Consider the following 25626-nt stretch of genomic DNA (forward strand, 5'->3'; position numbering starts at 1 on the left):
CATACCTACTATTTCTGCTTGTAAAGATATAGATCAGCATATTAAAGGGCAGGTAGGTAGTGCAGTGGATAGAGCCCTGGGCCTGGAGTCAGGAAGACCTGAGTTCAAATGTGGCCTCAGACACTATCTGTGTGACCCTGGGCAAGTCACTTAACCCTGTTTGTCAGTTTCTTCACATGTAAAATGAGCTGGAAGAGGAAATGGTGAACCACTCCAGTATCTTTACTAAGAAAACGCAAATGGAGTCATGAAGAGCCAGACGTGACTGAACAACAAGAAGGGCATATTAAGAATAGGGCAGTTAAATTTTTTCATATATGATGCTTTCTTAGGTTTTATTAATACTGTTGAAGGAATTTAACTTATAAAATCTTATTTGGATTTGGAAAGATGAACCATTAAGGTATACTAAATTAAAATAGTCATTTACCTTTTAAAGATAAACTGATACTTTTTTAATGCCATTAGGAGTTCTAAAAGCAACCAGAGTAAAAAGAAAGGACCTCGTACTCCTAGCCCACCTCCTCCTATACAGGAAGAAACTGCCTTGGGGAAAAAACATAAAGAAAAACATAAAGCTAAAGAACGGGTTGAAGAAAAGCCAAGAGAAGGGAAAGATAGAGGAAGGGATATTGAAAGACATAAAGAAAAAAAAGAGAAGCAGAGGTAAGTAGGATTGTGTTCTGAATTATGATCTTGTTTTACCCTTTGAATTTTTATTGTTTATGTGACGTAGAACATTAACATTTGACAAACTTTTCAGCTGTAGTGTATTTTAACACCTTGGAAAACGGAATTGTTGGGTAAAAGCATAACCACTTGAACATTACCAGCTTCATCAGGGAGCCCAAGAAAAGAGGAATCCGTTTTCATTGGAGATATTTTTATTTTGAAATAACAAAGGAGAAAGGCAACCTTTTAAAATTTCTCTTAGGCTTCCAGATTTAGAACTGTGAGCCATCATAGTAGATCTCTGTTAGACCATGCATTTTAAAGAAGACATTCTCAGACAGACACCTTTCCTACTTTTTCATGGCTTTGGAGATAATGTTTGATGTGCAGGCTTAAGATGTTATCAGTTCCTGATTTTCTTCTTTTCCTATCACATGTACTGATGGATACTATTTAGGCAAATCTCATAACTTTTTCTTTTGCTTAGGGAAAACATTTATTTTACTGTTCAAAAGACAGGTTTTTGCTATTTTGGTTTCCTGTCTGTCTGAAATATCCCTGGCCTAGCTAGTTAGTTTTCAAACTCATGTTTTTACACAGTTGAAGCCTTCATAAATTAGAGTTCCTTTGTTCTTAAGGAGAGATGAAAAGTATAAATAACTTCTACCTCAGTGATTTCCATCTGTGATGTTTTGACTACCAGGTGTTAATTGCCAGGTGTTTTTTTGGTAATCACTCCTGTGCCTTTATGAAGGTACATGGTTTCACAAAATATATTATTTGAATTTATGTCTGTAGAGTTTTAGGGAGTTACAAGAATCACATTAATTTGTCATGTGAGATCATGTCATATTGTGCTGTGGGAGAATGATGTTCTTAAAGTTGTGTATGATTAGAAAGTTTAAGACCTACAGATTTCTGAACGCTGCCATTTTGGGTCTGTTTCTGAATAAATCCTTTATCCAGTAACAAGTTAATACAAACTTTATAGTTATAGGCTTAGGACAAATATTGGAAGCGGCTGTTAGATGATAGGGTTAGTTTTTGAGGGCTATATGAGTAAAAGTGATACCAAAAGTAGGGCAGAAATGAGGTAACTTATCTGTGTACTGGACCGAGGAAGCCATTCTTAGTTTGACACATAGTAAGTGCTTAATAATTGCTTGTTGCTTTAATTTGTTTGTGGTACTTGGCTTCCTGAATTTACTTGTAAATAAAAGAAAAAACAACTTGGCCTTTCTTATTACTCCTAAATAAATTCCTGGTGGACTGCCTTTTTTTTTTAAATTAAAAAATTAAAAATTTTTTTTTTAGACCGGTGTTTTTTAGGAGACTGACTAGTCCCATTTCCACAACATGCTAAATGATAAAAGTCTTTTTTGTATAATATATAACTCCTTTTATACAATAGATGGTCATCCTGAAAAGTGCCATCAATTAAATCATTATAAATGGAATCAAATGTTCCAATTAGCTTGTATTATCAGGGCTGTTTTTAATTTTAGTTTTGGAATCGACAGTGGTTTTTAACATTTTGAACACTTTTTAGCTTACCTTTCTCTGCCTTCAAATTCTAGGAGTTAATTTAGTAAACATCCTTCATTGTACTGAGAGAGCTTATTATTTAGAGGAATCCCATTGTGAATCATTTTGTAATTTGAATAATCACTGCCTTCAGATTAGGGAATGATTATGTTTTCATAGTTTTTTTTTTTAATGATGCTTACCTATGCCTCAGATTGTACTTTAGAGAGAAGTGCAAGATTTTTACAACCTCAGGGCACTTAGATACCCCCCAGGATCTCTGTCCTGGCTCTCTAGCTCCATTGCTCTCATTTCAATACTGGCAACTTTCAACTACGCAGCCATCCTTTAGCTCTCTCTACCAGGAATTCTAGGGCCCATTTACTTATGACTCAGAAGAGAATCAGAGCTCACAGCTTGGGCTTTTTACCAAGACGTTGGAAGCACAAAACTAGGAAAGAAAGTTATGGCCGGATTGAAGGCTCTGAAGCTCAGAAGTCAGGTTGAATCCTGTAGTTTCAGTTAAGAAAATATTTATGAAGTGCCTGCTTTGTATAAGATATTTTGCCACATGCTGGGGATTCAGAGACAAAAATGAAATAGTTCCTGAATTTCAGGAGCTTCCGTTCAACTATAGGTGTTTATAGTCTTGTGGGAGTTAATTACTTGTTTATAACTCTTCTAAAAAGACTGGTTTGAGAAATTTTTAGGTTTATCTTATGGTAAATGTTCATTGCTATGAATTTTAGAAAATGGACTAAATTTTTAAAAGTCAGAGTCCTGAAGCAAGATAGGAAATGCTTTTGGCCCCTTCTTTAAATTGTCTGGGTAATAACCACAATAACTCCTACTTAGTACCTTTAAGGTAAGTAACTTAAAAGTTACTAAAAGATTTTTAATGTTGCTGAAGCTTTATTGGGTCATTTTCACAAACAGTTTAGTATCTGGAAAAAAATACGTTAATTATTACCAGTGTTGTTAATTAGAAAATAAGAATATGTTGTAGATAAACATTTTATTATCAGAAACCTCTTTACCACAGGTAAAAATAATATGGAAACCATAGGGATTCATTCATTCTAGGACATACATTTCCTACCCTATCTGCTTTATTTGAATCCTTCTTCATTTCATCCCTCCTTATTCAGGTGAAGGAGGCCCTCAGTTTGTGTAGTTATAACATTCTTTTAGAGTTGTTCCACCTATGGTGACACTAAGGCCACAGATAGCCGCAGATGCCTCCCTAACTGCAGATGACTAGCCAGTGGATTGCCTAGGTGTGCAGCCATCTTCTTTGATTACTGATTTCACCTAACTACATCAATACCTGAGTGACTTGTTAATAGAGGCCTTGTTCCTAGGGATTTTGTTTATTCTTACAGAACTATATTGTATCAACAAATGCAGATAGATTGATTTGAGTTGGGAAATTTGGTGACCATTTTTTCTTTCTTTTTTTTTTTTTGAGGTAAGTATCTCTTAATGTAAGTTAGCTTGTAGAATACATTTTTACAAATTATTTATTAAATAGACTATCAGGAAGGAAATTTCAAGACTGACCCTGAAATTCTGATTCTTTTATATTGTTATAACTCTGGAAAATAAGTTTTATAGTACTTAATATTTTGAATGAATCTCTTTCAAATTTAAACATAGAATTAGTACCTTTCTTTGTTTTTTCAGTATATAAAGAGTCTGGGTATTTCAAATTTACTTTCTGTTCGATACAGTATTTCATTTATTTTAGATGGTACCAGTTCAGAGGTAGTTGGATATTTGCTTTACTAATAGCTGGTTTTCAAAATGTGTTTTGTCATTCCAGTTCTAAATGACTCTCTGAACTTAATCTGGAATCAAGACCATCCACTGACTTAGGATTAATTCTGATTGTGTGCTCTGGTTAAATATGTTGTCCTTTATTTCATTCGTTTTAGCCGGGGTCAGGGCGTCAATGTTTGTTTTTTTTTTCTTATCATAAAGTCTATTAGTTTAGCTTAAGCTAAGTTGTGTATTACAGATCCATGTAAAATGAAAATTATCATTTTAAATATTCTATTTCTTGGTCTTTTCAATTTAAAAACAAAACCCTCACCCCATGTCTAATGAACTATTCTTTGGACTTCTCAACAACAGATAAAAGTCTGTATAGTGGGAAATTTTAACCTTGAAAAATGATGCTTTTTGCCCTGTTTCACAAGGTGGTCTTCCAAAAAGCCCCACAAGAATAGAAAATAGTAGGTGATCTTACCACTGACTATATCACCATAATTATTTACTTGAAGCAAATGTAACTGAGTCAGCCCAGATTTGAAGCATTACTCTCCTTATTTCTGGAATTCAAAATATGGTTCTTTGACATTGCCTTTATATATAGCATTCCAACTTGTCTTCATTATCTCCAGTGCACAGTGTCAGGAACAAGTGTTTTTTTCTTCTTGGTAGAATAGCTGTTTGCAAGGTTCTTTTATTGTAATATGTTCCCCAGAAGTTAAAATTTTTCAGAACTTGAGATTAAACGTCATATGGATTTGGGGATTACCTTGACATATTTGATTCTTCTTAAATTGAGAAAAAATATAATTTATATACACATATGTATATATCTATGCATGTATAGATATATGTGTGTGTGTATATGTATATATATGTGTGTGTGTGTGTGTGTGTGTGTGTATATATATGCACACATGTATTACCACCCCCCTACCCCCATACCATCTCTGCCAGATGCAAAAATGAAATCTGATGCAGATTACTTTTTCACGGTGCTTTGGATCAGATATTATTTGCTTGTTTTTTTTTTAATCATTTCTTCTGTTAGTTTGTTTACATCATGTCTGTTTAACAAGTTACTACTTGTATGTTTTCTGAATAGAGATCCTTCGGAAGGTTCCCATAGACAAAAGCGTTCCCCCAGTCCTGCAGATCATTCTGGCAGTAATTCTTCCCCTTCCAGGGAATATTCACCCCCTGCTGCAAAGAGACGACAACCTTCTCGGGCTCCAACAAAATCATCGACTCAAAAGCATTCTTTTTCTCCATCTCGCAGGTGGGAGAACATAGGCTTGTATATAGGGAAGTAAGATTGAGGTTCAGAAATTTGTCTAATTTTAACAAGAAAAATTCTTTTGTGTACAGTAAAGGAGCTTGGATAGCTACAATGTGTTAGTGCTTTTTGTCATCTATTTATCATAATATATGGTATTAAGTTTTGTTTAGTTTGTTTCATAATCCATTTACTTTACGTGATTTGTTTAAAAGGTTGAATTACAGCTTAGTTGACATTGCATAAATACTTTCAGAGAAACATTTGTGGAGGAAGGTTGATAATTGTTACCTGCTTTTTGAGGTGAGAAATTTTGTTTTATCAAATTCGTTCATGTTTTAAGAGTGTGCCTTCATGGACTAGGGGAACTTTTCTCTCTGAGCTTCTCCTTCTGACCTTTTGGGGATTTTTTTTCAAAATGAAACACACTATACTGAATTGAGACAGCATTTCAAAACAAACAGGCAAACTAACAACATCTTTTTTGATTGGTATCTGATCAAGCTATACCTTAATGGCTATATGTCAAGATAGTCTTATAGTTTACAAATTTGAGTTTTGGAGTACTGGAAAGACTATATATTTTTATTTTCCCTTTTTTGGTTCAGTAAAGCCATTCTTGTTTTCCCTGAAATTTTGACTTCTAGTCCAAATTTTTATTTGGTATTGAATTAGATTATTTTTACCTTAGTTAAAAAGAGAATAAGACCCTTTTTTTTCTGGTCAGAGTGACATTTTGTTAATTTTGAACTCTGTCTTGTAAATGTACCTAGTACTGTTTCCTTTTATGGCAGACTTGTAAAATAAAAACTAAAGCTATAAAAGCTCTGTGTGTGTGTGTGTGTGTGTGTGTGTATGTATCTTATAGTTCAGGTCTGATTCAAGTGCCTTAGCACAATTTAGTCTCCTTGCACTTGGTATTGTTATCTGGGACATGGAATGAATCATAATTCCAGGCTCAGACTGCTCAGATCATTATTGACTGTGAATTCTTTGGCTGAAAACCATATAGGTTTTGAAATCCTAGTGTCTGCCCTTTTGCAATGTGCTTTCAAATGCTTCTCCTGTCTGTAGAAACTAGTTTTGGGGGAAATTTTTCTCTTGGTTTTAGAAACTTACTGTGCTGAAATTTATTTAGGCAATTTCAAAATTTCATCTCTAACACTACTCTCAAAAATTTGACAACCCAATAGTGATACATCTTGGTTACTAGAATGAAATATGGGCCTGGTTATAGATGGGCACATAATTTGAACACATTTATCATCTGACTTGTAATAAGAATGTGTTTTTCTTGCATTGGCTTGCTTTGATCTTAGTATGCTTTTGCAATATTTGAATGCATAGCAGTCACACTTTGAACATCACCTGTTTTTCTGCAAGCATCTGTGACAGTCTATTGTTTTCAGTCAGTGTAAAAATAAGTGACCTTTATTTAGAGAAAAGGGTATAAAAATCTTTGTGAAGTTAAATGAGACGCTGACCAAACTAGAAGTTAAGGGAATAACGTTTGAAAAAAAATTTAAAGTAGTTAGGGAAAATGTCCTGTTGATGTACAGCGTGGGTTGTTGAATTCTTCATTGGATCAGTTAAAATGTTTAAAAGGTTTAGAGATTTGGTTCCTAAAAACAGATGAATTAGGAAAGGATGAGCATTAAAGTTTCTGTGAAGATTATGCCATATATTTTGAATGCTGAAGAATAGCAGACTTGATGTTTGTTTTGATCTTTCAAGACTGGGGCCAACAAAATGGTGTTTTTGAAGAAAATAATAACTGGTAATGAAACATCATCTTCCCTGTATGACCTTGAAATATAATATAAGACTGTAGTGGGAAAACCCAATAGTGTGCCCATCAAAATAAAAAGTGAAGGCAAAATTAATTTATTTACAGTCAGTGGAGTTGTTCTTACGGAACTCATACTGCTAGGTCTCATGGAACTGTGAAGACCTGGAGACATTCTTGGTCATTATCTTTAAAATGATTTTTAGGGGGCAGCTAGGTGGTGCAGTGGATAGAGTACCAGCCCTGAAGTCAGGAGGACCTGAGTTCAAATCCGGCCTCTGACCAAACACTTGACCCTAGCTGTGTGACCCTGGACAAGTCACTTAACCCCAATTGCCTTTTTAAAAAAAATGATCTTTAGAGATTCTTGGTGATTGACTTCTTTACCATGACATTGTGTGATTGATAGATAAGATAGGCTTATGTAGGAACTTTGAAGCCCTGGAAAGTTTCTTTGTGATAGGCTTCTTTACCATGATAGTATTCCATATCATATATTTTGTATAAAGTATTTCTTGAACGTAAGTATTACTATCCAGCTTGATTTTTTTCATTATTCATGAGAGAATTGCTCCTTGTTCATTGTAGGCTTTTTGTAAAAACTAAACTAAGCCTCAAAGCAGATTTTTGAGGATATTTGAAAGAATGTGCCTCAGGCTGTGAAGTCAGTTTCAAAGTTGTTTTTGTATTTATCAGGGTTGTTGGAATATGTGTTTGGTCCCCCCAAAGTAACTACTTTGAAGTGAACAACAATTTATTTGGATTTATAAATTCTGATGTTTGTTTAGAAAAACAACAAAAGTCTTATTGCTTTATAATTAGCATTATGTATCTCTATGTTTCAGTCTCTGTGAGAGAGAGAGAGAGAGAGAGAGAGACAGTGAGTGTGTGTGTGTGTGTGTGTGTGTGTGTGTGTGTGTGTGTGTAAAAGAAGAGTTTTTCAAGCAAGTATATTTAATTTTAATTGTCTCATAGGGAAATAGTTGGAGTTTTTAAGTATCTTCATGTAAATACTGTAGAAGAAAGAATGAACAATTACTTTTCTTATCAAGGTCATTCATGTTACAGTTTGAATCCATATCAAATGTATAAGTAGAATTCTGGGTCATATGTCCCTGGAAATAGAAGTGTTCATCACGTTTGTTGTCAGACCCTGATGCCTCCTTACTCTTGCCCTCTCTTGGTTGGACACTGACTTCCCTCTACCCCTATACCCACCCAGCTGGAGATAAACCTGAAATCTTCAATTTTTACTGTTAGGCTCACTCTCTCTTTCCTAAGGGTGGTGGGCCACTCCTGGGGCAGGCATCCTGATATATCCTATGGGACTCTTGGTACTTGCGATCTGCCTTATAGCTGAACCTCTAGGACCTCTGGCTGTTTCTGTCCACCTTGCGCCTGAACTCTTCCATGCATTGTCTTCCCTACTAGGAATGTGAGGTCTTTGAGAGAAGGAGCTGTTTTTTGTCTGTTTGTACTCACCTTGTTTAGCACAGTACTTGGCATGTAGTAAGCACTTAATATGTGCTCGTTCATTCATTTATTCATTCACCATTTTCAGTATGGACAAGTGCAGATATGCCAGAATATCTAGGAGTAGATAGTGAGTCTCTGGTGTGCCTCATTGGGTTTTTAGCTGTTAGCAGCGTTAATGTATGCTAACAAGAAAATACATCGACGAGCTAGAGAAGAGCTTACCATGTGCTGGCCCTTGGGGTGGTCAGTGTGAGATGCAGATAGTGGACACTACTGTTCTTTTCCTAATCCATGCCAGGTAACCTTTATTCTAGCTGCCTTCACTGAGGTCTTGGTAATAGACAGTAGGTATTATACCCCTATATCATATAGTAACAGTTTTTCCTCCTCTGGTCTTCTGCTAGCTGTTATAGCCACTTTTCCTTGAGGTTATGGCTCTTAGCAGTTCATACTGCACTTATTTATCAAGTAATTCTCACCATTACACATGTCCCTTATTCCCTATTCCCTGATCAGTACTTGTGTTCACTGCCATGGATAATCATAAGCAAGCGTGAGACTCTTGCTTGGGGTTGAGCTCTGTCCTCCCACTGGAGAAAACCTCTTGGAGTAGGGAAGGTTATTAGTAGCTAAATCCAGAAAGAAGATACAGAATTTTCTGCCCAGAGCTACCGTTTTAAATGGCTTTATTTTTCCTGCTAACACTAAGATTGATAAATCAGTTTCATGATCCTAGAAGTCTGCTTACTTAATTATTATATCTTATCTGCTTTTTGTGTATTATAAGTTTTTGTATCCAGTTTTAGTATTTAGTGAAGTTTTTTTCTGTTGCATAGAAAATAAGTTTTGTTATATATGTATTTTTTCATATATATATGTGTATGTATGTATGTGTGTGTGTATACACACGCACGCACACACACACACATAAATAATATGTTTTTCCCCCCCATAGGTCTGCTTCTCCAGCAGGACAGCGTCATTCTCCCTTATCTTCCAGGCATCACTCATCTTCATCACAGTCAGGGTCATCCATTCAAAGACATTCTCCTTCTCCTCGGCGAAAACGAACTCCTTCCCCAGTCTACCAGAGAACAGCTTCTCCACCAGTGAGGCGCTCTCCTTCTCCTTACCCACCTCGGTCCTCGTCTTCTCCTCAGAGAAAGAGAAGTCCATCACGACATCGATCCCCCGTGCGTGAAAAGGGAAGGCATGATCATGAGCGGACCTCACAGTCACATGATCGACGCCATGAAAGGAGGGAGGGTAAGCCTTTTTTAGTGGGCTTTTTTTTAATATATGGTTCCTGGTTTGTAGATGTAAAATTTCTTTATAACAAATTACATTGTACCTCCAAATTATTTTGTTGTAACAGAGGCCTTATACTGTTTGTAGTAAGTTTTCAGTAATTTATCCAGACCTTGTCCTGCTACTGTATCATTTGTGTTGAGAAAGTGTGATGTTCAGACTATAGCATCTAAGCCCACAGAGGTAATGATTTGTCCAAGCAAATTTTTTTTTTGTCTCAGCAAAGCTGAACTTTAAACTCAGTTTCTTGGACTCCAAATCCAATATTCTTTCCACAGATCTTATCAAGTAAGTGTAGCTTTTCCATTCCTTATGCATCTTTGTTTCCCATCCTCTTTTATATTCTCTTTTCATCTCTACTCCTTAAAGTGATTCCACGCCATCAAACAGCCATGGATCCTGAGAACTCACCTGGTTCTGATAACTTTTATTCTCTCCCACTTATCTGTAAAGAGTCTAGGTCTTGAGAGTATGAGGGAACTCTAGGGTTTTTCCTGCTGTATCATCAGTATGTTAGCTCTATATTAGACAACTTCCCCTTAAAAATCATGGGTTCTTGGAAGCTGTTTACTTCTGATCAAATGAAGTATTTGTAAAAGTGCTTAACATAGTGCCTGGCACATAGAAGGTATGATATACATACTTATTCCCTTGCTCATATACAGATCATGTCCCAACTTGATTTGTTTAAACACATACTAAGGTCTGCTACCTCTGTTCACTTTTAACTAAGGCTTTAATAAATAAGGTGAGCATCTAGTCAAGTTGTTTAAAAAGAATACTACCTGTACTTCTCTGAAAAACTAGAAAATGCTGTCCTTATAGAGTATTGCAGAAGATCTGCTGCGTATTGGACAGGATGTCTTTAGATTTTTCAAGGGTAGAGAGGGATGTGAGAGTGGCTTTATGCCAGGCAGAATGCCACTCAGATACCTCATTCTTCTAATAAGTCTCAGAAAGACTTAGAGAAGGGAGATCATTTATTAAAATAAAAATAGTTGGTAGGTGAAATGAAAATTTACTTGGTTCGGCCTTTAGACTTTAGTAGACATTATGAAAGAACAGGCCTTTGGAAATTAGGGAATTCTGAAAAAGGAAAAAGTTAACCCTTTCCATCCCCCTTCCAAGGAGATTTCATTTATGTCTGCTGCCCCTCCTATCCAGTTGAAACTCTTCATTCTATACTGAATGTTAACCAGCTGCAAACTTAAGGCATCCCTCTGAAGATTTGGAGTTTCTGTTTTCTGTATTTTAGGTCTGTTAGCACAATTCAGGCAGCCTACTCTGTTGCCCATTAGGCCTTCATAAAGACTAATTTTATGTTCGTGTATAGTCCAAATTTTGGCTGCTTAGGAATATCTTTCATTTATAGCATTGTTGTTGAGAAATAACTCATTTGCAATTGTATTTAATAGAACTCTAATAAGAACTGCCTTTAGAAAATGCAGTACATAACCATTTATGGAAGTGAATTGTATTTTGAAGTATTTTTACATCATTTCTACTTCACTGGAAATGCTTGATAAAATTGATGGAGTAATTGAAATTGATTTTCAAAATTTTCAAAATTCTTTTATAGAGACTAGAGGCAAAAGGGATAATAGAGAGAAAGAAACTAGAGAAGAACGAGAGTATGACCAGGACCAGAACTCTTCTAGAGACCACAGAGATGACCGAGAATCTCGAGAGGGCCGAGATCGGAGAGAAACCAGGGATATGAGAGACCGAAGGGAATTAAAAGACTCCAGAGATGCCCGAGACTCCAGGGATACGAGAGATTACAGCAGAGACAACAAAGATAACCGTGACCAGAGGGACTCACGTTCTACAAGAGATGTTCATGAATACAGGGACCGAGAAAATAGAGATGCTCACCGCAAGGAAGACACTTACCAAGAAGACTCTCGAGGTTATGGAAGAAATCATGGCAGAGAAGAGAGTTCTCGAACTGAAACAAGGAATGAGTCTAGAAATGAATCTCGAAATGAAAATAGGAGTGACCGGACGGGCAGAAGTAGAGGCAGAGGACCAGAATTGCCTGAAAAGGGTACTGTTTAAATCTTGTTTTATCTTATTCATCTTATTTATTTATTTAACTGTCTTATTTAATGTCTTTTCTAAACATAAGTTTCTTATAAATGCTACATTGTTGTTGTTGTGATTTTCTGATCATTGTTGTGGCATTATACCACTACACTGTGTTGTAAAAAAAATTGAACTGACCCCCCTAACCCCCAATGAACAAACTAACCAACCTAAAAACAAATAGGAGCTGGAGGGAGAGAGGTCACTTGATCAATTCTGTTTTATTGTATTCATTAGAAAGTCATCAGTCATGATTAATTAAAAGCGTCAGAGACAGTGTCAGGAAGATGCGTGTGCAAATGCACACATACACAGATGAATCAAGAGGAAATGAAATCTCTAATAGAAAAATTTAAAGGCATTGTGGTTAAAATGAATGAATGAATGAGACAAGAAATAGATCAGCTGAATTTACCCCTATATTTATGCCTTCCTAAATCATCAAACTATCTCCCAAAACCCCTGGTCTTTATCTTCCCCAGGCCTGCATCTACTTCCTTCTCTCCTTTCCTTCTATACCATTATTCCCCAGAATCTTCTACTGAACTCCAGCTTTCCACGCATTATGACTTCTTAAACTTTAAAAGTGGAGCGGCTAGGTGGGTAGAGCACCGGCTTGAGTCAAGAGGACCTGAGTTCAAATTCGGCCTCAGACACATGATACTTATTTACTAGCTGTGTGACCCTGGGCTTAACTCACTTAACCTCAATTGCCTCACCAAAAAACAAAGAAACAAACAAAAAAAAACTTTAAAAGTGTGAGATCTGGATTAGTTCATACCTCCTCCTCTTCCCCCCCCCCCACTTCCCCTTTTTTATCACCAAAGGCTGTGCTCTAGGATGCTACCAGCATTCTTGACACAGACACCCAGGTTTTGCTTCTGTTGCCCTTGGTATATGTACATTCCTAACATTCTGTACTCTATGCAACCTCTAAACTGTCCCCAAATCTAAACTGAAACACTGATAATCAGCTGATTTTGTTCCTTCCCCAGAACGTGCTCTCTGTGTTGGCCTGTAGTCACGCTATGTCTTGCATGAAATGTATGCTTAATAAACAGTATAGTGCTTTAAGGTTTGTAAAGCACTTCACAAGTAACTCATTTTATTCTCATAGCAGGGAGGTGGGTACTATTATCATCATCCTTTTTACTTCCTCTCCCATAATGTAGACCTTGAGTAAAAGAGACTCTTATTTCTTTAGTATTTAAGCTTTCCCATTGTAACTTTTAGGACAAGTTAACTGGTTTTTTTAATTCTCTAATTTCTTTTGTTTGCCGTGTTGTCCAGTTTTCCCAACTAGATTATAAACTACAGACATTGTCTTTTTTTTTTTATCCTCTATGATGCTTAATACAGTTCCTTCTATAGGAGGTACAACAGCGATTATAGACTTTCTCCTGAAGACATTGTTGCTGGTTTATTTGACTGCTAGTCTTACTTGATTTCTTCATGACTAGAACATAGCAAACAGTGTCCCCATCAGTGGCTGGAATTGTGATAGCCTTAACTTTTTACAGCAGTTTGAATTGGAAACAAGCAAAGAAGACTGCTTAGTAGCAAAAAACCTGTGCGCTTTAGTTAGAAGGCTACAACTCCATCTTTTCACTAAGATTTGTCTTTTTGAAGGTCTTTGGAAAACCCAAGCTACCACATCTGTTAAACTTTCTTGATTTATTGCCAGGAAATATTACATTGTCAGTAATATTTGACACCATTAGGACTTTCTGATACTGTCAGGTTGTACCATCCCTAAAAATGTAAGTAGAAAGTATTCAGTTTCAGAAAGATGTTTGAATGGTAGGCAGAGCTATGAATGGTAGGCAGAGCTATAGTTGCATGGGCCTCAGGTCTGTGCTACCCTATTCTTTAAAGATTTTGTAGCACTGGGTCTTGTAGAATTGAGCAGAGAGTACATGCTATGATGATACTCTGGCTAAGCACTTTGAGAACTTTTATCAAGATTTCTTCGCTGTAAACTGTATTCAGAGCAAAGATATGGGACATAATTTGTTCTTAAGGTATTCCTTTAAGTTACCATTGAGAGCAGGTGGCATTTACATGATAACGAGAGAGCTCTTATATGGATAAGTTTTTCTTACTAAATAATTATACAAGTTGTATTCATTTTTAAAAAAAAAAATTAAAAATTTATTTTGATTTATCAACAATCACTTCCATATGCTTTTGAGTTTAAAATTTTTCTCCCCTTTCCTCCCCACCACCCTCCCCAAGATGGTGCACAGTCTGATTTAGGCTATACATATACATTCCTGTTAAACATTTTTTCACATTAGTGATGTTGTAAGAAAGAATTAGAACCAAGAAGAGGAACCACCGGAAAGAGGAAACAAAACTCAACAGAAGAGAAAAAAAAACCTAGCAAATAGTATGCTTCAATCTGCATTCAAATTCCATAGTTCTTTCTTTGGATGTGGATAGCATTTTCCATCACAAGGCCTAAAGATATTTCTTAGATCCTTGTATTGCTGGGAAGGGTTAAATTTATCAATATTAATCATCGCACAACATGGCTGTTATTGTGTACAACATTCTTTTGGTTCTGCTCCCTTCACTCAGCATCAGACCATACAAGTCTTTCCAGGTTTTTCTGAAATCATCCTGTTCATCATTTCTTATAGCAAAATAGTATTCCATTACATTCATATACCACAACTTGCTCAGCCATTCCCCAATTGATGGGCATCCCCTCAATTTCCAATTCTTTGCTACCACAAAAAGGGCTGCTGTAGATATTTTTGCACATGTGGGTCTTTTTCCTGTTTGTATGATCTCTTTGGGATGTAGCCCTAGAAGTGCTATTGCTGGGTCAAAGGGTATGCACATTTTTATAGCCCTTTGGGCATAGTTCCAAATTTTTCTCCAAAATGGTTGGATCATTTCACAACTCCACCAACAATGCATTAGTGTTCCAATTTTCCCACATCTTCTCCAGCATTTATCATTTTCTTGTTTTGTCATGTTAGCCAATCTGATAGGTGTGATGTGGCACCTCAGAGTTGTTTTGATTTGCATTTCTGTAATCAGTAGTGATTTAGAGCATTTTTTCATATGACTGTAGATGGCTGTATTCATTTTTAGAGAGGGGAAAACATGTTGATTTGACAAAATCTGTCTGTCATCCAGGATTGAAGATCAGATCTTTTAATTCAGTATTCTATTTAATGCCCTTTAATTTACAAGTAGAGAAAACATTTTCTTGATACTGCAGTCAGAGCAGGGCAAACAAGATGGTGAAAAGACTTAAAACTATGTCATTTGAAGTGAATTTGAAGAAATCTTTAGCCTGGTGAGCAGCTTTGTGGATTTGGTAAACAGCATGATCACAGTCCTTACATACTTGAAGAGATATCAGGTAGAGAGGAATTACACTTCCCTAGCAAGTACAGCTATCTAAAAATAGTATGTCAGCATAGTGATTTCCACATATTTGGAGGCTGGCTGACTGCTTGTGGTGGTGGGAATTAATGCTTCAAGTAGGGGCTAGACTGGATGATTGATTCCTCAAGTCTCTTTCAGTTGAGTTTTTATTATTTACTGGGGTACTTCATGGTGCTTTTTGTGAAGATGGTGTTTTTAAAACCCTGCTAAACAAAATAATTTATACATTTGTGTGAATATATTTTTTTTTCAGGAAGTCGAGGAACAAGAGGATCTCAAGTTGATGGGCATAGTAGTAGTGGAAACTACCATGAAAGCTGGGAATCTCGAAGTGGATATCCTGAGAGAGACCGTTATGATGTCAGAGATCAAGCTAGGGATTCATCCTTTGAAAGAAGACATGGAGAAAGGGACAGACGTGATAACAGAGAGAGAGGTATATAAAACTTGTACACATTAGTGCATGCATATTGAATTAGAGTAAGAAGAATTAGTGGCAAGTTTTGTTTTTAATGAAAATTAACTGTTTAGAGAATCCTGCTTCTCACTAAGCACAGTGACACGTGTGGTTACATATACTTAGAACATTTTCTACCATTCTTTTGTGATACTTTCTCTTAGGATAAAGAGATTATAATGGAAATAGTTGGCTATTGACATACCCTAGACAGATCTTTGACAACTCTGGCAACTTTTTCCTTTTGCGAAAAACCACCGTCTCTTTTTATTTCTATTCGCAATCCTGCTCTTCCCTCAAGCTTGTCAACTCCTGACCCAATCACCAGCTCAGGTAGCCTGCCTGCACTCTTGTGCTTTTTTGGACACCCTAAAAGAATGAAGCAGAACACTTTAGGCGCAAGTATTGGGAGATGAGGAAGCCAGTATGCTTTTTTGTTTGTTCTTCCCATTTGTAGCCCTTGGTTACAATGCATGAAAGGGTCCTTAGGACCTACATGGCCTTAGATTGGACATCCTGTTGAAGCCATCTACCTAATCTGTAGTGAGAGTAGTTACTGCCAGAGGGATAGGAATTGAGCAGGAAAACCTTTTTATTTAAAAATTTTCTTTCTAAATTGATATTGGGAAAGAAATAAGCAAGTAGGGGAAATATGAGTAAGATTTCTTCTTTGAGGGTCATGCCTTATGCTTTCGTGTGTGTGTGTGTATATATATATATATATATATAAAGCATGCATTTTTTTGTTAATATAATGAAGATCCATAAATTTTTTTAAAAATTTAACTGTCTCGGTATTAGAATTGATGCATTTAAGGAAAGTTTTTTTTTTAAAGCAAGCTTTATTGTCTGTTCATGTTAATGTATTTAGATGTTTAATGTTTTTTGGAAAAGGTCTGTGTAACCTTGATTGGTTACTAAAGTAAGGAGTGCTGTAATGCTGAGGTTAATATAGTATGAAGTTTTATGGAACTGGGAATTGAATATTGATGCTTTACTGTGGTCAGCATTAAATAGGTAATAAATCTTGATGTGGGTAATGATGGAGGGGAGAATGTATCTATAAAATGGAATTTGGAATAGAGACTTCATTCTCTTAGCAGAAAGACAGCCAAACTTTGTCCCTGGAGAGCTCTGTCCTCTATCCAGTCAGTGGGGTAGTTTTAGTTATCACTTCATGAAAATTTCTGTTTTTGTTAAGAGAAATGAACATGAGATCAGATCAAAGGGGAAGCAAAATAAAAATAGAAATTTTTTTTTGGTAAAGATTTCGATATATGTAACTGGCAACTGTATTTATAGTTTCTGTCTGTTCAAAGATTTTTTTATTTTAAATAGGGTGTGTTCTGCCAGTATTTTTTAAAGTTTGTTTTTGTTCTCAAATGGGTGTGTAGTGTAGCTGTTACTTTAGTTACTTGATGAAGGCCTTTAAAGGCTTCAATCCAATCAGTAGATTTCATAATTATATAGGTTGTATGAATAATTGAAACCTACAGATTAAAAAAGACCACACGAAAAAGGAACAAAACAAATTTCTCCATATATCAAATTATTTTCAATTAACATTTTAGTACTTGTCTTATGTTTAACATTAACCAAGAACATCTGCTGTCAGTGGTTCATTTTAAGATCTTGTGAGCATTTTTGTCTTTTTTTAAATACAAAAAGCTTTTTTCCCAAATTCATTGTTACTCCTTACCAGAGTATGTAGAGGATAGGGCTCCTTAATTAAAATCCTTTTTAATCGTAAACTTTTTTGTGGTAGGCACTGTCTTAGCCATGCACAGTGTGCACTTGTTGAATATAGTCTGAGCATTTGTTGAATATAATCTGATTCCATAGAAAAATAGCTCACTTGCCCTTGTGGCCTCAGTTACCACTGCTATGTGAATAACTTAAATTTATATCTCCAGGTCTAATTCATTAATCGGTTTTTTAATCTTGTTTCCCATTATAATCTAGTTCCCTACCTATGGACTTGCCACTTGTATTCATTCAATGAACACATACTTCTTAAGTATCTGTTTTGATTAAGGTTCTTTTGAAGGGATGTGTGTATAGAGATATAAAAGAATTCTATCCTCAAAAAACTTGACCATTACATATTTAACAATCTCTTCCTGATAGCTTCCCTGGATCCATTTTACCATTCCTTATTGGACAAGTCCTGCTTCCATTAAAATTTTTTTTTCTTTTTGAGCTTGTTAACAATTAGCATTAACCTTTCCATATAGAAAGAACAGAAAAATATGAATAGCATGTGCTTTTAAAAAAGTATGTAATAAATTTAACACATTAGTTTTAAAACTGGTTTGTTTGTGCACTTCCCTTTCAGCTACCTTTTATTCTTTAATGTGTATTTAAAAAAATATTTCATTGACATCCTTATTTCTTTTCTTTTTTGACAATCATCACTAGTTTCTGTTTGCTCCTTAGGGCTCCCCCCCCAAAAAAAAAAAACCCAACTCAACAGATTCCTTCTCTTGTTACAAGTAAGCAGAGTCAAGCAAAACAAATATATACATTGGCCATGTCCAAAAATTTATGACTCAGTTTGCACCTAGACTACTACCTCTTTGTCAGAAGGTGAGAAGCATATCATTACTCCTGTAGAGTTGTGGTTGGTCTTTGCATTGAACAGAATTCTTAAATATTTATCTCAGAGTTGTTTTTCTTTACAATGTTGTAGTCACCGTATAAATCCTGATTCTGTATGTTTTATTCTGCTTCTGTTCCTATGAATCTTTCCAGGTTTCTCTAAATCCAGCCCTTTCATTATTGTGGTTCAATAAGAAAAATGTTGCCTTCATATATTGTAATTTATTCGGCCATTCCCCAATTGAGGGACACCCCTTGGGTTTCTAGTTCTTTGCTACAACAAAAAGTACCGTTATGGATATTTATGTACTGCTGGAGCAGTTCACAGGTCCACCAGTAATGTCCTGTCTTCATATATTCTCTTTAACAACTGTCATTTTTTTGTTTCATCTTTCTTAGGCTTCCACAACTTACTGCACGTGGGCCAAATAGGCCCTTGCGCTAAGAATAGTTTTTATGTTTAAAAATAGTTTTTTTATATTTTAAAATTTAAAAAACTGTTCTTAGTTTGCTTCCCTTACTAAAATAGGCTGCAAGCTGGATTTGCTGACCCCTGATCTTTATCAGTCTGATGGATTGGAGGTGGATCCTCAAAATTATTTTGATTTTCATTTTTCTTATTATAAGTGACCTGGAACATTTTTAATATGGCTGTTGATAGCTTGCTTTTCTTCTTTTGAGAACTGCCTTTTTATAACCATTTAGCTATTGGAGAATGGCTTTTGGTCTTATATATTTAGATTCTTTATATCAGACCTTCATTGGAGAAACTAACTAAAGAGATTTTTTTCCCATTTAACTGTGTTGATTTTGTTTGTGCAAAAGCTTTACAGTTTTGTGTAATAGAAATTGTTTATTTTGTCTTCTGCAGTTCTCTTTTGTTTCGTCAAGAGTTCTTTCCTATACATAGTTGTCAAAGACATCTCCTTCCTTGGTCCTCTAATATGTTATGTGACCTTTTTACCTAGGTCATGTATATCCATTTTGATGTTGTTTGAGTGTATCAGTAGGAGCTATTGTTCCGAATCTGATTTCTACCAGACTGCTTTCCAGTTTCCCTTGTAGTTTTTGAATCTTTACTCCAGCAGCTGGGGTATTTAAATTTTTTGAAAACTGGTACTGTGTTTGTTATGTACCTTATCTGATCCACTGGTCAGCTTTTCTGGTTTTTTTTTTTTAAACAGTACCAAGTAGTTTTATGATTACATTTTGGTAGTTTAGTTTGAGATCTAGTACTTTGAGTCCCCTTCCTTCTCAGTTGAGAGTTTTGATCTTTTGTTCTTTGGGATGAAAATTATTTTAGCTGTATAAATGATTGATATGGCACCAAGTAAGTAAATTAACGTAGGTAGTATTGAGATTTTTTATCATTATTGAAATGGACCAACCATGAGCAGTTAATGTCTCACCAGTTTTTTGGGTGTAGCTGTGTTTCTGTAAAGAGTGTTTTGCAGTTAGTTATATAATTCCTTTCTTTTGTCTTGGTAGATGTCTCTGAAATAAATATTTTATATATTTTGTGATTATTTTGAATTGAATTTTTTTCTGTCCTTTTCTGTTGCAGGGGTTTGTTGATAATATGCAGAAATACAAATGACTTATATGGGATTATTTTGTTTCCTATTACTTTACTAGAGTTATTGTTTTTCTCTGCTTTTCTCTTTCTGCTTTGTCTCTTTCTGGTTTTAGGTATCAAGACCATATTTGTATCATTGAAGGAATTTGGTAGGATCCCATCTTTTCCTATTTTTGCAAACAGTTTGTGTAATATTGGAATTGTTCTTTGAATGTTTGATAGAATTCACTCATAAATCCATCTGGTCTTGTGTTAACCCTCCCCCCTCCCCTTTGGGCAGCTGGTTACTTTTCAGAATGTCTGGCTTCTTCCACTTTGGGAAGAACCTTATTTGCTTTTTTTTTTCCTTCTGTTTCACATTTTTTTCTGTCCCCCAACCTCCTAATCTGTCAGGATTCCACTCTTTCTCTTTGATTTCTGTTTTTTCATTTTGTTTTCACATTAGAGCCTTTCCTCCCTCCCTCCCTACTCTTCTTTTTAAGGAATACTGCATTCTTCCTTATAATCTGGAGAGTAGATAGATGTTCTGGAGCTTATTTTCTCTAGGAAGGAGACTAGCCAAAACTTTGAGCATGAATAGTCTCTTCTCTGTGACAAATATAAATACCACATATTCTTTGAAGATCCCTGCAAAATTCTTCTTGCTTCCCATACTTGTGGAAATGATCTGCATTTTTTTTTTCCTGTTTGTGTTAGTTGGTTCCCTGGATAACACCTGGGGCAAGCTTGTTATAGGGTCTTCAGTCCAGGATTTGTGACACTTCTCTCTACCCTACTCTACCCTATTAGTACATTAATTCAGTCTTGCTAACCATTTATAAATCATCTTTCTTATCTTTTATAAATTACCCTGTCTTATCAACTATTATGATCTTCTTGAGTCCTTCTTTTCCCATTTCATCTCCTTTTCCTGATTGAGTTCTCCTGCTTCTACTTCTGTTCATCTTCCTTCCCATTATGTCCCTTTGCTTTTTTTTGTTTGTTTCTGCTGTTCTCCAGTCCCTCAAGTCCTTATCTTCAGTCCTGAATCACCAGTTGCCTGTTGGGCATTTCAAACTGGATACCCCAGAGACAGCTTAAATTCATCATATCTAAAACTAAACCTGACTTCCCCAAAACCTCCTTTCTACTAAGTTTCTACTAAACTTCCCTGTTTCTTTTGTAGGCCCCACTATCCTTCCTGTCACTCAGGTTTGTGATCTTGACACCTTGGCTCTTTATTCTCCCTCAGCCCTTCTATTCAGTCACTTGCCAGATCCTCTCATTTCTACCTTCACAACATTTCTTGTATCCAACTCTTTCCTCTCCATTCCCACAGCTCTACCATCTTAGTTGAGACCTTTATCACCTTTCTTTTAAACAATTAAAATAGCCTCCTATTAAGTCTTCTTACCACTAGTCTCCCACCACTCCAGTTTATGTTACATGTGGTTGCCAGAGTAATTTTCCAACCATGTGACTCTACTCAGTCAACTCCAGTGGCTTAAAATTAAATATAAACTCCTCTGCTTAGATTTTAGGGCTCAGTACAACTTGGCTGCAGCTTATCTTTTCAGCCTCATTGTGCATTAATCCTTCTCATATTCTGCAGTCTAGCTACATTGGCCTTGTCTCTGTTCTTCATACATAGTACTCTTGTCCCTGTCTCTATGCCCTTTGCATTGGCTATTCTCCATTTTTGGAATGCACTCTCTCCTTAATCCCTGCCTCAGAGAGTCCCTTTCTTCCTTTAAGATATAGTTCGTATACCATTTTCTATATGAAGATGAAAATTTGCTGAGCCTTCATCTGCTAGTGTCCTTCCTCCTAAACTACCTTGTATTTAACTATTTTATATTGATCCTTCACATGTTTTCCATGTGTATTTGTTGTCTCCCTCCTTGTCAGCAGGGTCTGTTGCATTCTTTTATACCTGTATCCCCAGACCCTAGCATAGTACCTGAAATATAGTAGGCCCTTCAAAAATACATGATTGACCTTGAATCCTTTTCCTCCTTTAGCTTGGATTCTTTTGTTCCTCTTCTTTCACAAAGTGATATTTTTTCCTATAGAGTGTGAACTCCTTGTGAACAGAGCCTGTCTTTTTTTTTCCTCTACATATCCTCAGCACCTAACATAATATTTTGCACATAGTAAACGCTTAACACATGTTTTATTTGAGTCCTCCCAAATTCCTTTACCTCAAATTCAGTGTCTGTTCTTTTTCATGATTCCATATCCATTCAGTTCCCTACACTGCCTCTGTTCCCACTGAAGCCAGAAGTGGATTCTAGTCTTTTTGCTTATAACTATCAGATTTTATGAAAGTAGTTGAATTTTCCTGCAAAGTAATGATATTTTCCTTATTGTTAATATAAAGAGTTTGGATTAAATGGCCTTAAAGCTGTTCTGTTACCTTTTAAGTTCCATAATCTTTTATATCTTCTGCCTGTATAAATGTACATCCTACATTTTTGTGGGCAGAGGTGGGTAAGATCTGTTTCAGGAAAAGTTAGATTTCATGGGGGTGGCAGCCTCATTGCTTTGAATGCCTTATTTAGAAACTTTGCTATTGTCAGCATTATATGTGTGTATGTGTGTATGTGTGTGTGTGTGTTAAAAGAAATATTATTAATATTAATATTTCTTTAACACTTTTAAGTTTTACAGAGCAATTCCCTCAGCACAGTCTTGTGAGTCAGTTTATTATCATCCCCATTTTTCTGATTAGGAAACTGAGTCTCAGGGAGCTTAATTGACTTGTCCAGTATCACATGACTTTTAAGTGTCTGAGTAGAGACTTAAACCCTTATTTCCTGATTCTGAGACCAGTTGACTTGCCCAGTGGGTTGATGCATATCCCCTCTTTTTTTGCCGGGCTACTGACTGAGCTATATAATAATGACCTTTTACTTTTAACCAACCATCACTCCTCAGGTATGAATGTAAGAAAATCATAACAGTCTTAGAGTCTGTATTGAACATTTTCTAATGTCATGCTTTATCCAGCAGCCTACCCCTCAACTTTTCAGTGGTAGTTCTGAACGTAGTCACTTAATTCAGTAGTAGGGCAACTTTAACGTTTCATGTAGCTTTTCTTTCTCTCACATACAGAAGTAAATAGAATGCAAAAAGTAGTTATGTGCTCATATAATACAGTAGTGTTTATTTTACTTGAAAAATTGCATAGTTTAGCAGTTGTTAATAAACTAACATCCTAGGTTAAAATTCACCTGAGTAATCAGTCATTTAATAGATTAAACATTTTAATTACTAAACACTAATTGCTAAGTATCACATGATACTTTTCAATTTTCATTGAAAGCAAAAGCAAAACAATTTTTGCTTTTGAATATCATTTCAAGGTTACTAAGCTTTTGGCACATAAAAATCCATGAAGCTCTCTAGCCTTTTGGAATGAATTCATACTTTGTTTTAATGTATTTATTCCCTCAAAACCCCCTTGTATCTTTTTGCCTGTTGTGGCCAAAAGGTATGAGTATGAATATTATGAGTGTGATTGTTAACTTTCCCTTAGCCCACCTTCTGGCCCTTTCCTATTCCTATTTGCATTCTGTATTTGTCTACCCTGCTGCTCTTTTCCATTTTTGTGAGTGATCTCCTTGAGTCTTGAGAACATAAGAGATGATACCTGAAGAGCAAAGGGGGTGGAAAGTGGAGTTGGAGCAGTGTGATGGAGCCCATCTTTACACATAAAGATATGAATGCAGTGGGAGTCGTGGATTGGAGAATATGGAAAAATTTTTAGGTGGCACAGTGGATCAGCTCTGGCCTTGGAGTCAGGAGAACCTGAGTTTAAATCTGGCCTCAGACAAATGACACTTACTAGCTGTGTGATCCTGGGCAAGTCACTTAACCCTGATTGCCTCACCAAAAGGCAAAAATATATACGTATCTATATCTATATATCTATATCTATGTATATAGCTGTGACGATAGGATAAAATTTGAGCTATTTAATGATGTATTCTGATTCAAAAAACATGTAAATCAAATTATTCATTAGTAAATCTTTATTTATGTTGTAGATCCAAGACCAAACTCACCAGTGCGCCATCAAGGAAGGAGTGATGAACTTGAGCGTGATGAAAGGAGAGAGGAACGAAGAATAGACAGAACTGATGACAGAAGAGATGAGAGGGCTAGAGAAAGGGAGAGAGAACGAGAAAGGGAGAGGGAGAGAGAGAGGGAAAGGGAACGAGACAGAGAGAGAGAAAAAGAGAGAGAATTAGAACGAGATCGTGCCAGGGAGAGAGAGAGAGAAAGGGAAAGGGAAAAAGAGAGAGAACGTGATCGAGATCGAGATCGAGAACATGAACGAGAGAGGGAACGAGAAAGAGAACGAGAGAGGGAAAAAGAAAGGGAACGAGAGAGGGAAGAACGGGAAAGAGAGAGGGAACGTGAAAGGGAAAGAGAGCGAGAACGAGAACGAGGGAGAGAAAGGGATAAAGAACGTGATCGTCAAAGGGATTGGGAAGACAAAGGCAGAGAAGATCGAAGGGAAAAAAGAGAAGATGTTCGAGAAGACAGGAATCCAAGAGATGTTCATGATGAGAGAAAATCAAAGTAAGAGTGATTATGAATCAGCTTTATTAGTGCATTAGAGTCTAGAGTTAAAAAGCAGTTTAGCTTTTAATCACACCCATCATATTGTTCCTTACAGAACCTTGAAAATGTATCAGTAGCATTTTTAGAATTTTTATTCAAATGTGAGCATTACCTACCTTCAGTTTAAGTTGCTATTATTTCTTCTTTATACTGTCTTCTAATTTTCTGTTCCACATTTGCCCCTTCCTGGCTTTCTCTGTTTGTTTTATTAAAAATTCTATGTCTAATGTACTTTGAATTTTTTAGAGGAAAGACACAATTTTTCTTTTTCTTGCATATTCCCTGAGACAAGAGGAGATAATTCAGCTCTTTGATTTAATTTGATTTGATGTAAAAGGCCTTTTTGGATATCTGAACCATTGTGTTTGAAGAGGAATCTCAGCATCATCCTATTTGGCAGTGATGTGTTTTCTAGTAAGGGTTAATCTGAAGGTGGTAATTTCAACAGAATTGTTCCTATGATCATAAATTTGGAGCTGAAAGGGTCCTTGGACACCAATTAGTCCTAAATTCCTCCATTTTACCCATATGGGAATTGAGGCCCAATGTCACATAAGTAAAGCTAGGTTTTAAAGGTGCTCCTGCAGCTTCAAATTCAGTGCTCTTTTCCTGTATGCCACACTGCTAATCAAGCTTACCATAGCATATTTGAGGCGTTAGCATAGAGTTCTTTTCAGAAGTTTCGAGTTATGTGTTATAGATCTAATTTCTTAGCATACACCTTCCCCCCCTTTTGGGTATCTAAATGTTTAACCTATTTGTAAATATCTTCACCATAGCTTACATAGATTTATATACTAGATAAATAAAATAGGAGTGGAAAATAAAAGGTCTAAATGGAAATAGATATACCAGAGTAATTTAGGTTCCCATCAGATCTTAATCACAACTGACTAAAATTCAACCTAGAAAAAAATGCTCTGTTGCTGTGTATATACTAATCAAGAAACACAATGAAAATGTGAAATTCTGAATTTGTTATTAAATAGACTTCTCCCCTCCCCCCTTCCTGTGAATTAATACTCAAATACTGAGTATAATAATGACTTTATCTTAATTGATTTGATAGTTCCCTCCCATATGTGGTA

General features: G+C 35.9%; 1 protein-coding gene across 10 annotated transcripts in view; it reads left to right on the top strand.

Annotated features, from left to right (window-relative positions):
- ZC3H13 (zinc finger CCCH-type containing 13) overlaps positions 1-25626 on the top strand; it is an 81108-nt gene that overhangs the window by 31524 nt on the left and 23958 nt on the right. For 5 of the 10 annotated variants that reach the window (XM_020971196.2, XM_078147580.1, XM_078147583.1 and 2 more), the window contains exons 8-14: positions 469-666; positions 5072-5245; positions 9460-9770; positions 11392-11859; positions 15553-15735; positions 20044-20079; positions 23959-24496. In XM_020971196.2, the coding sequence (XP_020826855.1) occupies positions 469-666; positions 5072-5245; positions 9460-9770; positions 11392-11859; positions 15553-15735; positions 20044-20079; positions 23959-24496 (1908 nt within the window). The remainder of the gene's footprint in view (positions 1-468; positions 667-5071; positions 5246-9459; positions 9771-11391; positions 11860-15552; positions 15736-20043; positions 20080-23958; positions 24497-25626) is intronic. The other 5 variants (XM_020971231.2, XM_020971245.2, XM_020971204.2 and 2 more) reach the window with 4 other exon arrangements.

The sequence above is a fragment of the Phascolarctos cinereus genome, unplaced genomic scaffold (assembly GCF_003287225.1).
Source record: "Phascolarctos cinereus isolate Bilbo 61053 unplaced genomic scaffold, phaCin_HiC Scaffold_7;HRSCAF=346, whole genome shotgun sequence".
NCBI classification, from domain to species: domain Eukaryota; kingdom Metazoa; phylum Chordata; class Mammalia; order Diprotodontia; family Phascolarctidae; genus Phascolarctos; species Phascolarctos cinereus.